General features: G+C 41.4%; 1 protein-coding gene across 1 annotated transcript in view; it reads right to left on the bottom strand.

Annotated features, from left to right (window-relative positions):
- LOC307134789 (protein NLRC3-like) overlaps positions 1-2,744 on the bottom strand; it is a gene marked incomplete at both ends in the record, with an annotated part of 36,088 nt that extends 33,344 nt beyond the window's left edge. The window contains 2 exons of the mRNA XM_079830786.1: positions 224-803; positions 2,680-2,744. Of these exons, the coding sequence (XP_079686912.1) occupies positions 224-803; positions 2,680-2,744 (645 nt within the window). The remainder of the gene's footprint in view (positions 1-223; positions 804-2,679) is intronic.
- Positions 2,745-12,500: the final 9,756 nt, after the last annotated feature.

Here is a 12,500-nt window from a genome sequence, read left to right as displayed (position 1 = left end):
CAGTCACATCAGAAACTTCCTTTGACATCAACACATCCACTGATGAAGTCTCAGTCACACCAGAAACTTCCTTTGACATCAACACATCCACTGATGAAGTCTCAGACACATCAGAAACTTCCTTTGACATCAACACATCCACTGATGAAGTCTCAGTCACATCAGAAACTTCCTTTGACATCAACACATCCACTGATGAAGTCTCAGTCACACCAGAAACTTCCTGAGCGTCTGAAAACCTCAGTGTGATTCTGCTTTCATCCAGACCATCAAAGATGAACACAACTTTACACTCCTCATAAATCCTTGAGTCCAGATCTTGAAGTTCAGGATGAAAGTCCAGCAGAAGTCTGTGAAGACTGTACTGATGATCTCGGATCAAGTTCAGCTCTCGAAATGGAAGCACAAACATGAAATCTACATCCTGATTGGCTCTTCCCTCGGCCCAGTCCAGAATGAACTTCTGCACAGAGACGGTTTTTCCGATTCCAGCGATGCCTTTAGTAAGAACAGTCTTGATCTGCTCTTTCTCCTCACGTCCTGGTTCAGGTGAGGCTGTAAAGACGTCATTGCAGTAGATTGGAGTGTCTTGTGAGTGTTGTGTTCTGGCTGTTTTCTCCATCTGTAAAACCTCATGTTCTTCATTCACTCCTCCTCTCTCTCCCTCTATGATGTAGAGCTGTGTGTAGATCCTGTTCAGGAGGGCTTCATTCTCCTGGAGTTTCATTCCCTCAAATAATCTCTCATACTTGTTCTTCATGCTGGTTTTGTGTCGGTCTTTGACTCTCTGGAGTTTTTTGTCTCTGGACAAAAAAAATAACAGAACAGGTTAAAAAATTATGTAAAATAAAGGATTTAAATAAATAAAATGTAAACTTAAATTATACAGTAAATCAAAACAGATCAATCTTGTATTTTCTGTGTAATTATTCATGTCAGCTTCAGTTGAACACTTTTCACAATGCACATTGATCCAGAGCAGCTTCACAGGAAACAGAGAAGTAGAAAAACACAGAGAAAAGGAAAAGCGTGTCTTTCAATCCTCCAGCGAGCAGCTCAAGGTGACAGAGACCAGGAACAAACTCACTAAGAGCTTTAAGAGATGATGAAGAAACCCAAACCTCATCCTCAATCTGACACCAGAGATTCTGTCAGACAATAAGTGTCTTATATCTGGACATTGGGGTTAAAGTTCATCACTGAATGTTTGTCCACAGATTTGAGGTGAAATGTTCAGTGTGTTCAGTGTTTCTGAGTCTCATATTAAATGTGGTCTCTAAGTTACACTAGAGCAGTTAAAGGGATAAAGGGACCTGTTAAATTCACCCAAACATGAGAATCGGGACTCTAGGACTCAATCTTCCCACTGGTCGCTCTGGTGTGAGTAACTTTCTCAGTTTTTTATATGAATCATAATGAGCTGACTGACAAGACGATGGCAGAAGATTTGGTTTCAAAGCGAAATGTAAAAGTGCCTATTTAAGTGAGTTTGTCATTGTACTGTTTTGTTGTGTTTTTCATTAAGAATAATAGGCTAATAAACCCACGGCCGCACTGTCGTTCATTCACAGTTTTCAGTTCATTACTATGGAAGCTCAACATCCACATACTTCCTCACCATCACATCCATAATTGACTATGACTAAAAGCTTGATATTTACAAAATATTTTAATCTGAACATTGTTTCCAACAAGCATAAATTTAAAAGAAAACATTACTAAAATCACATATAACATATAGAAAAGTATTATGTCATTAAAAACACTTTTTTATAATTTCCATGGCAACACGTCATGCTGGTCACGCGACACGCCACAGCCTCAATAGCGCTGTATGGCAGATCTATCGCTGTCATCAACTTCCTGATATTCCAGTTCTCAAATACATGTAAGTGAGTGTGTTTTGTTGTTTAAAAAAACATTATTAGAATTATAATATGTTAGTTGATCTATAATGCATGATAATGCCACGTTTGTTTGCGACACAGTTCAGAGAATCGGATCTGTCAGATTTACAACACATAAAATCATCCCCTTCTCCCGAAATACATGACAGTAAGTGATCGGTGAAGAGGGAGAAGAAAAGAGTTAATTTTATAGTTACTACACAATGTGTTACTACACAATGTGTAGCAAATGTGTTTATGTGAAAATCTGTTTTTGTGAAAATGTGTAGAAAAACATTATATAAGTAGAAGTCAGATCTTTTTTAATTCGGGAAGCGAACGGCGCGTGGAGCAGTTCGGCGAGCACATGTAAGTGTTTGAACTTATTCTGCAGTTCTGTTGCACGGCTTAAAGTCATACTTGCTAGAACAGTGTTGTTTCTTCTACTGGTATTGCATTTTATTCTGTCAGTCTGTAATTGATCCTGTCATAGTAAATTGCATTTGAATAATATACGAGTTTGTTATTACTGAACGAGCCTTTTGCACTTAAGTAAGTTGCCCTATTCAGGCAGAGATTGGTATTGATTTGAAGCCATTCACGGGCGTTTAAGTATAATTATCAGAGCCTGCCGGGCTCCCAGCTGAGCTCACTCAAGCAGTGAATAGTATATATTTAACGAGTGTTCCATAGCCTCCACGTGTGAAGACCAACGCGGGTAAAGACATCTGTATTCGACTCATCCTCTGCGCGACTCCTCCGATGCAAGGACTCCGGTAAGGCACCGACTTACCTCCGTTTCTTGTCCTCTTTCACCTTCCTTTCCTCTCTAACCATGTGTGTACAGTCCATTCCCATTATCTCTCAACCACGCCCCACTACTACACGCAGGCCTACACGACACCGTAACACTGCTAATCTATGTCCTGTTCCCTCTTCTGCAAATGCTCCTCCCTCTTTTTCTGTGGGCATATGGAATTGTCAGTCAGTGGTCAATAATCCACTCAGCCACTCAATCCGCTCTCAAAATCTTGGCCTTGACTGAGACTTGGGTCCGCCCAGAAGACTCAGCAACACCTGCTGCTCTTTCTAATAACTTCTCTTTCTCCCACACCCCTCGCCAGACTGGGAGGGGTGGTGGCACGGGTCTTCTCATTGATAACAACTGGAAATACTCAACTCACACATCTCTTTACAATAACAACACATTTGAATACCACGCTATTATGCTTACGTCTCCCTTTAAAATCCATATTGTAGTCATTTACCGACCCCCTGGTCCATTGACCACCTTTGTTGATGAGCTAGATGTTCTGCTGTCCTCATTTCCAGAGGATGGCAGCCCACTCATAGTCCTTGGCGACTTCAACATTCATCTAGACAAAGTTTATGCTTCAGATTTCCACTCCCTTCTAGCATCATTCGATCTCAAACGCCTCATCACTTCACATTCCCACAAATCTGGTAACCATCTGGACGTCATTTACACACGCAACTGCTCTACAGACAATATTTTGGTCAAACCTCTACACATCTCAGATCATTTCTTCATCACATTCAATCTTCAACTCACTACTCACGCACCACCAGTTCCTCCACCAGTTACTTTCAGGCGAAACCTGCGCTCACTTTCTCCTTCTCATCTCTCCTCTGCTGTCTCATTCTCCCTTCCCTCATCCACACAATTCTCCTCTATGGATGTCAACATTGCAACTGACACTTTATGCTCCACTTTAACTTCTTGCCTAGACAATATTTGCTCTCTTTCTTTTAGACCAGCACGAGCCACTCCCTCTAACCCCTGGTTATCTGATGTTATTTGTGAACACCAGACGATACTCAAGGCAGCAGAGAGAACATGGCATAAATCTAACCACCCATCTGATCTAGGTAAGTATCAGTCCCTGCTCTCATCCTTCTCAGATGAAGTACATGCATCTAAATCTTCTTATTTACAAAACAAGATCAACAGCACCTCAAACTCACGCACACTGTTCAGAACATTTAACTCTCTCCTCTGCCCTTCCCCACCACCTCCCTATCTCCAGACGATTTTGCCCAATTCTTCACAAACAAAACAACAACCATCAGCAGTCAGTTCGCACCCCCGCTCACTGTGGATTTTAGTTCAGCCACATCCACAACCAAACATCCTCTCTCTTCATTTTCTACACTCACTGAGACAGAAGTATCTAAACTTCTCCTCTCCAGCCATCCTATCACCTGTCCTCTCGATCCCATTCCCTCACACCTCCTTCAAGCCATCTCTCCAACACTCCTACCAGCACTCACACACATCATCAACACATCTCTCCTACACTCCTACCAGCACTCACACACATCATCAACACATCTCTCCTACACTCCTACCAGCACTCACACACATCATCAACACCGGCATTTTCCCTACCACATTCAAGCAGGCTCGGGTAACTCCACTGCTTAAGAAACCCACATTAAACTCACCACTCATAGATAACTACAGACCTGTTTTTCTCCTACCATTCATAGCGAAAACTATTGAACGAGTTGTTTTCAACCAGGTTTCATCCTTCCTATCACAGAATACGACTGTCTTTTGCACTACCATGACATTTGCACACTTCTGATGTTTACTATGACCAAACTGTCTTTGCACTACATGCCACTTGCAGACTTCATTTTAATTTAAATGTCTATATATTGATATTGAACTCTAGTTTTAGTTTTTTTTTTTAACTCTAGTCTAGTTTAAACTATATGTCTTGTCTTCACCGTGGGATGGAGGGAAACGTAATTTCGATTGCTTTGTATGTCTGGAACATGTGAAGAATCGACAATAAAGCTGACTCTGATAATCAGATGGACGTCAACCAATCAGGCTTCAATAGGGGCCACTCCACAGAGACTGCACTACTGTCGGTCACTGAAGCTGACTCCAAATCATCGGTCCTCGTCCTGCTCGATCTATCTGCGGCCTTTGACACGGTCAATCATCAGATTCTTCTGTCCACCCTCTCATCACTGGGCATCACAGGGTCTCCGCTCCTTTGGTTTGAGTCCTATCTCACAGGTAGGTCTTTCAAGGTTGCCTGGAGAGATGAGGAATCCCAAGAACATCAACTGACCACTGGGGTTCCCCAGGGCTCGGTGCTTGGTCCTCTCCTCTTCTCCATCTACACTACCTCATTGGGACCCATCATTCAGGCACATGGCTTCTCATACCACTGCTATGCTGATGACACTCAGCTCTAACTTTCATTTCAACCAGACGACCCCACAGTAGCTGCACGAATCTCCAGCTGTCTGGCTGACATCTCTGTATGGATGAGAAAACATCACCTGCAGCTCAACCTGGCAAAGACTGAGTTTCTCATCTTCCCCGCCAGTCCCACTATACAACATGACTTCACCATCCAGTTAGGTACATCCTTGATTTCCCCATCAAAGTCAGTCAGAAATCTTGAAGTAACATTTGATGATCAGCTGTCCTTCAGAGAACACATCTCTAAGACAGCTCGCCCATGCCGGTTTGCACTCCACAAAATCAGACCGTTCCTAACAGAGCACGCAACACAGCTTCTCGTCCAGGCCCTGGTTATTTCTAGACTTGACTACTGCAATGCGCTTCTGGTTGGACTCCCCTCTTGTGCGATCCAAACACTTCGAATGATCCAGAATGCAGCAGCACGTCTTGTCTTCAACAAGCCCAAAAGGACCACCGTCACACCTCTCTTCATCTCCTGCACTGGCTACCACTCACTGCTCGCATCAAGTTTAAGGCGCTGACGCTTGCACACAGAGCCACCACGCGCTCAGCTCCTGCTTACTTTGACTCCATTCTACAAATCCACACCCCCACCAGAAGCCTTCGCTCAGCTAAGCATCGACGGCTTGTGGTACCATCACAGAGAGGGAAAAAATCCCTTTCAAGAACATTTTCATTCAACGTTCCCAGCTGGTGGAACGATCTTCCCAACGCCATCCGAAACGCAGAATCATTGACATCATTCAAAAGTCAACTAAAAACTCAGCTCTTCCGTGTCTACTTCACCTAAACCTTTAAAAAAAAAAAACTTTTCCTTTCCTTTCTCCTTTTTCCCTCCCTACTCTAGCCTGTGCTACACTGAGCAATGTACACGGTCTCAGTCTTTCGGGAACTTGTTGCGCTTACTCGACTCTTCTTGACCAATCGCTTTGTGTTCCCGCAAGTTGTAAGCCGCTTTGGATAAAAGCGTCTGCTAAATGCATAAATGTAAAATGTAAATGTATTTGATATTGTATCTGATATGATATGATAAAAACACCATCATTTTATATTTGAATGTTATTGCCACTTACATCAGTATATATTTTACAAACTATAAATGTATTGTTTTGCTAGCACTTGTTTATTTAAATGTCTGAAAGCTAAAATAAACATGTGTTTGAAAACACTGAATAGTTGAGATATATGACACCGTCTCTCTCCAGCTCAGCTCCAGCCAAAGCGTTTGAGTTTAGCAGCTGATCATGTGACGCACTGAATGCTCGAATCACACCGGTGTGATCGTACACTAAAGGGTTAATGGAGTGCATGTGCCAGCCAGGAAACAAAACAACATGAACATTATGAACTCGCACCAATGCGACCGTGTGAAAGTTTTAACTTGGACATTTTCAATACATTATCGCATTTGCAACCATTTTGTTCGCAGTCCAGAACCCTGAGAATCCAGTCATTATTTACTCAACCTGATGTTGTTCTAATGGCTTATGATCTTCTTTCTTCTTCAGGCCACAAAAGGAGAAATTTTGAAAAATTGTCTCATTTTCGCCTGTATAATGGCAGTAAATACTGACCAGCTTCAAGCTTTAAAAAGAGTTGCAAAAGATTCACAGAATGATCCCATCAGACTTTTATCCAAAATCCTGACCTTGTCTGTTGGTCTGCTGGGAGGCAGGAAAAGCACACAAGCACATAATTTAGAGAAATCAAGAAGTATTAAGACACAAACACACGTCTAAAACCCTTTCGTCTCTGAGGTGAAGATCTCCAGAATGGCTGTCAGATGACAGTCCATAAACACCAGAACTCCACAGAGATATTCACCTTAGAGATCAGCATTCTGGGATACTTTTGCATCTTTTGTGTAAATCTTGAAGCTGGTCACTATTCACTGTCATTATATATACATTTCACCTTTTGTGGTCAGAAAAACAGGGTGGCAGTGGCTCAGTGGTTCATGTAGTTTCTACAAACTGGAAGGCTGGTGGTTCAATCCCTGGTTCCACCTGACCAAGTGTAGAGGTGTCCATGAGCAAGACACCTAACCCCAGCTGCTCCCGACCAGCTGATGGAGCCTTGCATGGCTGACACCACCGTCTGTGTGTGAATGGGTGCATGTGAGGAAACATGTAAAGCACTTTAGATGGCCATGGGTCTGTTGAAAGCGCTATATAAATGCAGTCCATTTACCAAAAAGAAAGAAGGTCATCCGGCATTAAAACAACAGTGAGAATAACAGAAGTCAATAATGCCTGAATATTCCCTTTATATCACTGACTACAAGTTTACACTCACACAGGGTCAGAGGTCACGGCTTCACTGAATCCAGGAGGATGACCCGTGGATCCGCCACTCTTCACAGACACACAGCTGGGGTCAGAGGTCACAGCTTCACTGAATACAGGAGGATGACCTATGGCTCCGTCACTCTTCACAGACACACAGTTGGGGTCAGAGGTCACTGCTTTATCACTGAGTCCAGGAGGATGACCCATGGACCAGTCACTCTTCACAGACACACAGCTGGGGTCAGAGGTCACTGCTTCACTGAATCCAGGAGGATTACCCATGGACCAGTCACTCTTCACAGACACACAGCTGGGGTCAGAGGTCACGGCTTCATCACTGAATCCAGGAGGATTACCCATGGACCAGTCACTCTTCACAGACACACAGCTGGGGTCAGAGGTCACTGCTTTATCACTGAGTCCAGGAGGATGACCCATGGACCAGTCACTCTTCACAGACACACAGCTGGGGTCAGAGGTCACGGCTTCATCACTGAATCCAGGAGGATTACCCATGGACCAGTCACTCTTCACAGACACACAGCTGGGGTCAGAGGTCACTGTTTTATCACTGAGTCCAGTAGGATGACCTATGGATTGGTCACTCCTCACAGACACACAGCTGGGGTCAGAGGTCACACAGCTGGGTTCTGCAGATGAAGATCTCTCTCTGCTCCCTCTGTTCTCCATAATGACGAACTGACCTCAGTCCTGCACACAGAGAACAAATCACACATTATTGATTATTTGACAATAATATCCATTATACTTAAAATAAATCACTGCATGAAAAGTGGGATTTTCGGCAGTATGTGGCACTGTAGATTGCCGTGGAACTTCAGGTTTACGACTGTGCACAGCAATTTGCAGGCAACACCGAAAACTGCTGTAAATTGTCGTAAATTGACGTGGGCCTTGCTTGGCAGTTTCCCCCCATGACCCCCCCTCCCCTTAATTCTAGGGGAGGCTTTATCATGTAAATGAACATGCTGTGAGCTACACAGATGCAAATCAGAGTAGCAGCAGGGGGAGTTTTATCTAGGTTCTGAATTTTTTTAACTAAAACAAGTTTAAAGTTTAAGTTAAAATGTTAACTTAAATTTAAGTTAAATGTACTCGTTTTAGTTCACATTACTAAATTTTTAGGGCAACCAGTTTGCTCCAATTTTTTAAGTAGATTCAACTTGTCCGGGCTCACAGTGTAGATTAATTACTCTGTATGTCATTAGCAATAACCAATGTTATGTAAAAAAAAAATATACAGGACAGCAGTTCATGTCTTCAACCTTTAGAGAGGTTATGTGATGCAACAAGACAATGAACCAAAGCACACAAATAAATCAAGTAAAGCATACAGTTTACATACCAAAATAAATGTTTCCACCCTGCAATGTGAATGATTTTTTAAATGGCTATTAATCATAAATGTGAAAAGTACAAGTTTGTGTGTTTATAGTTAAGTCAGATTGTGTTTTTCTGTAATTGTCATTTAAATTGAGCTCACACCACATTTTATGAATTATCAATGCAGATTTTCAAGAGGTGGTTTCCTGGACAGGGTTTAAATTATGCCAAGAGTAGGCCTAATCTAGTAAATCGCGAGTTAAAAAATTGTTGCCTGGAACAAAGATTAAGCACAGATTACTAACACCTGGACTATGAGTCCTGAACTAAAATAAACTGGATTCATTTACAGTTTTATCTAATTGCTTACACACAATTTCTGAAAATATGGCCCCATTTCTTGTAACTCTACACACAAAACACACAACATGCAAAACATCAGACATCGCTTGCAAAAGCAACACTTTGTGCAAAACTATTTTAACTCTTCCAAAAATGTTGTTTTTGCATATATCTAACTACACACAAATATGCACAACTGAGGAATTTACAGTTGAACTGAAATCAGCTGAACTGAAATTAGCTGAACTGAATCAACACTGAAGTCACTTGAGCTGAATATTGACACTATATTGGCTTGTTAGAGCCGGTTTACAGCAGAATTTGTTTTGAACTTGTTACTGAAGCTGCTATGAAACAATATATTTTGTTGTATGCATATTCTTTCTTTCTCAAACCTTAGTTTTGATTTCTAAGTGATCAATTTATGTATAAGTGTTTTCACACATGATCATTGGCTGTATGGGTCCTCAGTAAATTAATGTGGCATTTAAATGGCAAAAGTTATTCTTGTCTCTATAACTTATGGCTTCCTAAAGACACGTTATGGGTAAATAAAATATTAATAATATAAATAAAATGTATATCAAAACATATTTTAAATATAATGAAGTCATTTTATTATAGCACTCATCAGATGTTCCTGGAAACAAAACAGAGACAGAACAGTATAAACAAACTAAACACCAAATTACAAAAACATTATTATGTGAAAGTGAATAAAGTTGTGTGTGTGTGTGTGTGTTTTCAGTTATAAATATGTGCTGTCACTGCTGTGTAAATTAGCCTATATATACTTTTAGAAATTATATATAGCCTAACTTTAAAAAACAAACAATAACCCATATAGATAAATTATAATAATTGTATAATATTAAGCATTTACTTAATATACATTGTAACATTAGGCTACTTTACTCTAGCACAGTAGTCAGTTAAGCAATTAATTAATATCTTATTAAATATGTATGTAGCCTAGGCTACATCTAAAGGTAAGTCTGCTTTAAAAAAAAAAAAAAATTACACTTCGACATGTACAGAATGTGCGCGGTAAGAAACACGTTCAAATGTGTCTTCTTAACATGTTAAAACTGTGCGTCGACTGTGTGTGTATGCCTGTTACACGACCAGAATGTGCGTGTCTACACATACAAAAGAAACACGTAAAAAATTGCTGCGTTGACGCGGACAAACAGTGCATGTTGAAACAGTCATAAGTCACGCGTTTCGTATAAAGAGATTTGGCCCCGGGCGCGTTCCATAGTAGAGCCCTAGTCCAATGACGTGTGAGGTCGAGGTCATGGCCATGACGCGTAGAAGACGAGCTTTAAACCTTTTTTTTTTTTTTTTACACTTCCTATTTTTTTTGCTGCTTTCCTTTTTCGTGATCAACAATGACAGGACGCCGTCTTCAACTCCTGGACGCGACCAACTTTTTCGACTCATTTTCAGGAGGCTGTCTTCGTCTTCACAACTCTGAGGCAAACTGCAGGCGCTATGAACCAGAGCATGGGTAATGTAACGTTACGATTTAAAGAATATGCTTTTATTCAGCTGTATAAGGAAGTGGATGCGTTAATAGATCCGAGCTTAAAACTGCACATTTTGTTTACACAGACTATCCTCGCCTCATAACGAAGCCGTGAGCTCTTATCTGCTTGGAGCGATTTCCAAGAGTCTAGATTTAACCGCTGATCACGACGAAATTGTGTGTAAGTAACTTCTAATGTGTTTCTCATTCCTAGTTTAATTTTACCGTGACTGTTTTTATTAATACCAGTCTCATGTAATTGTTTTCCAGCTGCCTGTAAGACGTATTATGAATCGACACGCCGCAGCTTCAGATACAAACAACCTGAACTTGTATCGCAGGCGGAAACTGCGAAGTTTAGCTCGGAGTCGATCAAGAAGAAAAAGGGTAAGATTTATTAGATCCGTTTTTTGTCAATGTGAGTATTTTTCAGGTTGCTTATTGTCTTTATGGATTGTATTACAGTTGCTGGAAGCGAGAGTGTGCTGGATGAGGTGGACATTTGGAAGTCCGTGACCATTGAACTCATGTTTGACGAGGAAGACGCATTGTTGACGGGGCCACCGCGCTCTCGCAGCCTGGAGCACGCCGAACTTTACATTACATTACTGCTGCACTGTACATAGTTGTGTGTTTAACAATAAAGCTCTTTCTTTGAGTAAACAGCTGTGTTTTATAAATGAAGCCCTTTCTTTGAATGAACAGCTGTATGCTTATAAATGCTCTTTCTTTGAATAAACGGCACGGTCCGTATAATTTTCCCATATATTCCTTGATGGTATGAATACTTCATAGCACAATAACATTAATATAAAACAAATTATTACAACATAAATTATATATTTATTAATATTATTGGGGTTTACATTTATAATGAGCCAGGGGGACCAATAATGATTGGTTTGCAGTGATCTGACAACCAATCACGAGGGATTTTTCTTTTTTAAATGTAGTGGCTTCAGCCAATAGTGAGTGAGTAAATTCAAGTCTGGCCGTTGACTCTCTGGTTTCGCTGCTATTCATATGCTAATTAGAGTAGGGATGGGCGATATCTTATCGTTTGCGATATACCGGTAAAAATTCTCCCCACGATAAGAATTTGTCTTCCCGCGATAATAACGATAAAGCCTAGTTGATAGCGCGACCCATCCGCACCGTGCCACCGCTGGCCGTCTCTTGATGCTTAAAGCGTTTACTTTATGATGGCCGCGGTGGCTGCGTTCGTCAATTTGTAGCTGAACGGGGGTTGGAGAGAGAATTTTCTTGTGGTGCCCCCCGCAGCACTCGGTGCCCTAAGAGCCGCGCAATGGGAGCGGCGGCACTGAATCCACATCTCACGTGCAGAGCGAAAACAACCATGGCGGAAGCTGCGGAAGAGTTCATAGCTAAACGAGGGGCTACCTGAGGGCAATCTGAACCATACAGATGTATTTTCACTCGCTGAGCACTTAGAGCGAATATCTTAAGCGCTCAGTCCTTCTCAATCGATCGGTAAAGCAAACTATTTCAGTTGATCTCAATGAATGCGCAGTGTATTTGACGCACAGTAAACACTAGTGTGAGGCGCGCGACTGAGAGCGCTCAGTGTTTCACACACACTCAAAGAGAGAGCGAGAGAGTCTTATACCACACAGAATTGATGTGCTACATGTAAACAATATCCTGTGTTGTATTTTCCTGTAAAATAATGGCGTTTATTTGGAATTATTCAGCCTTTCATGAACAGGAAAAAACGAATGCACAAACGGGAATCTCATTGGCTGGCGTGCACCTATTACTGTGCCTGTTTTGATTTCAGCAAATCAGTTTGAATGAGCGCTGACAACATGATTAATATTCATGAACCCAGAAGCTTATTATTCCTT

Source organism: Gobio gobio (assembly GCF_949357685.1).
Source record: "Gobio gobio genome assembly, chromosome: 12".
Taxonomy (NCBI): domain Eukaryota; kingdom Metazoa; phylum Chordata; class Actinopteri; order Cypriniformes; family Gobionidae; genus Gobio; species Gobio gobio.
This window is presented reverse-complemented; position numbering and strand designations above follow the sequence as displayed.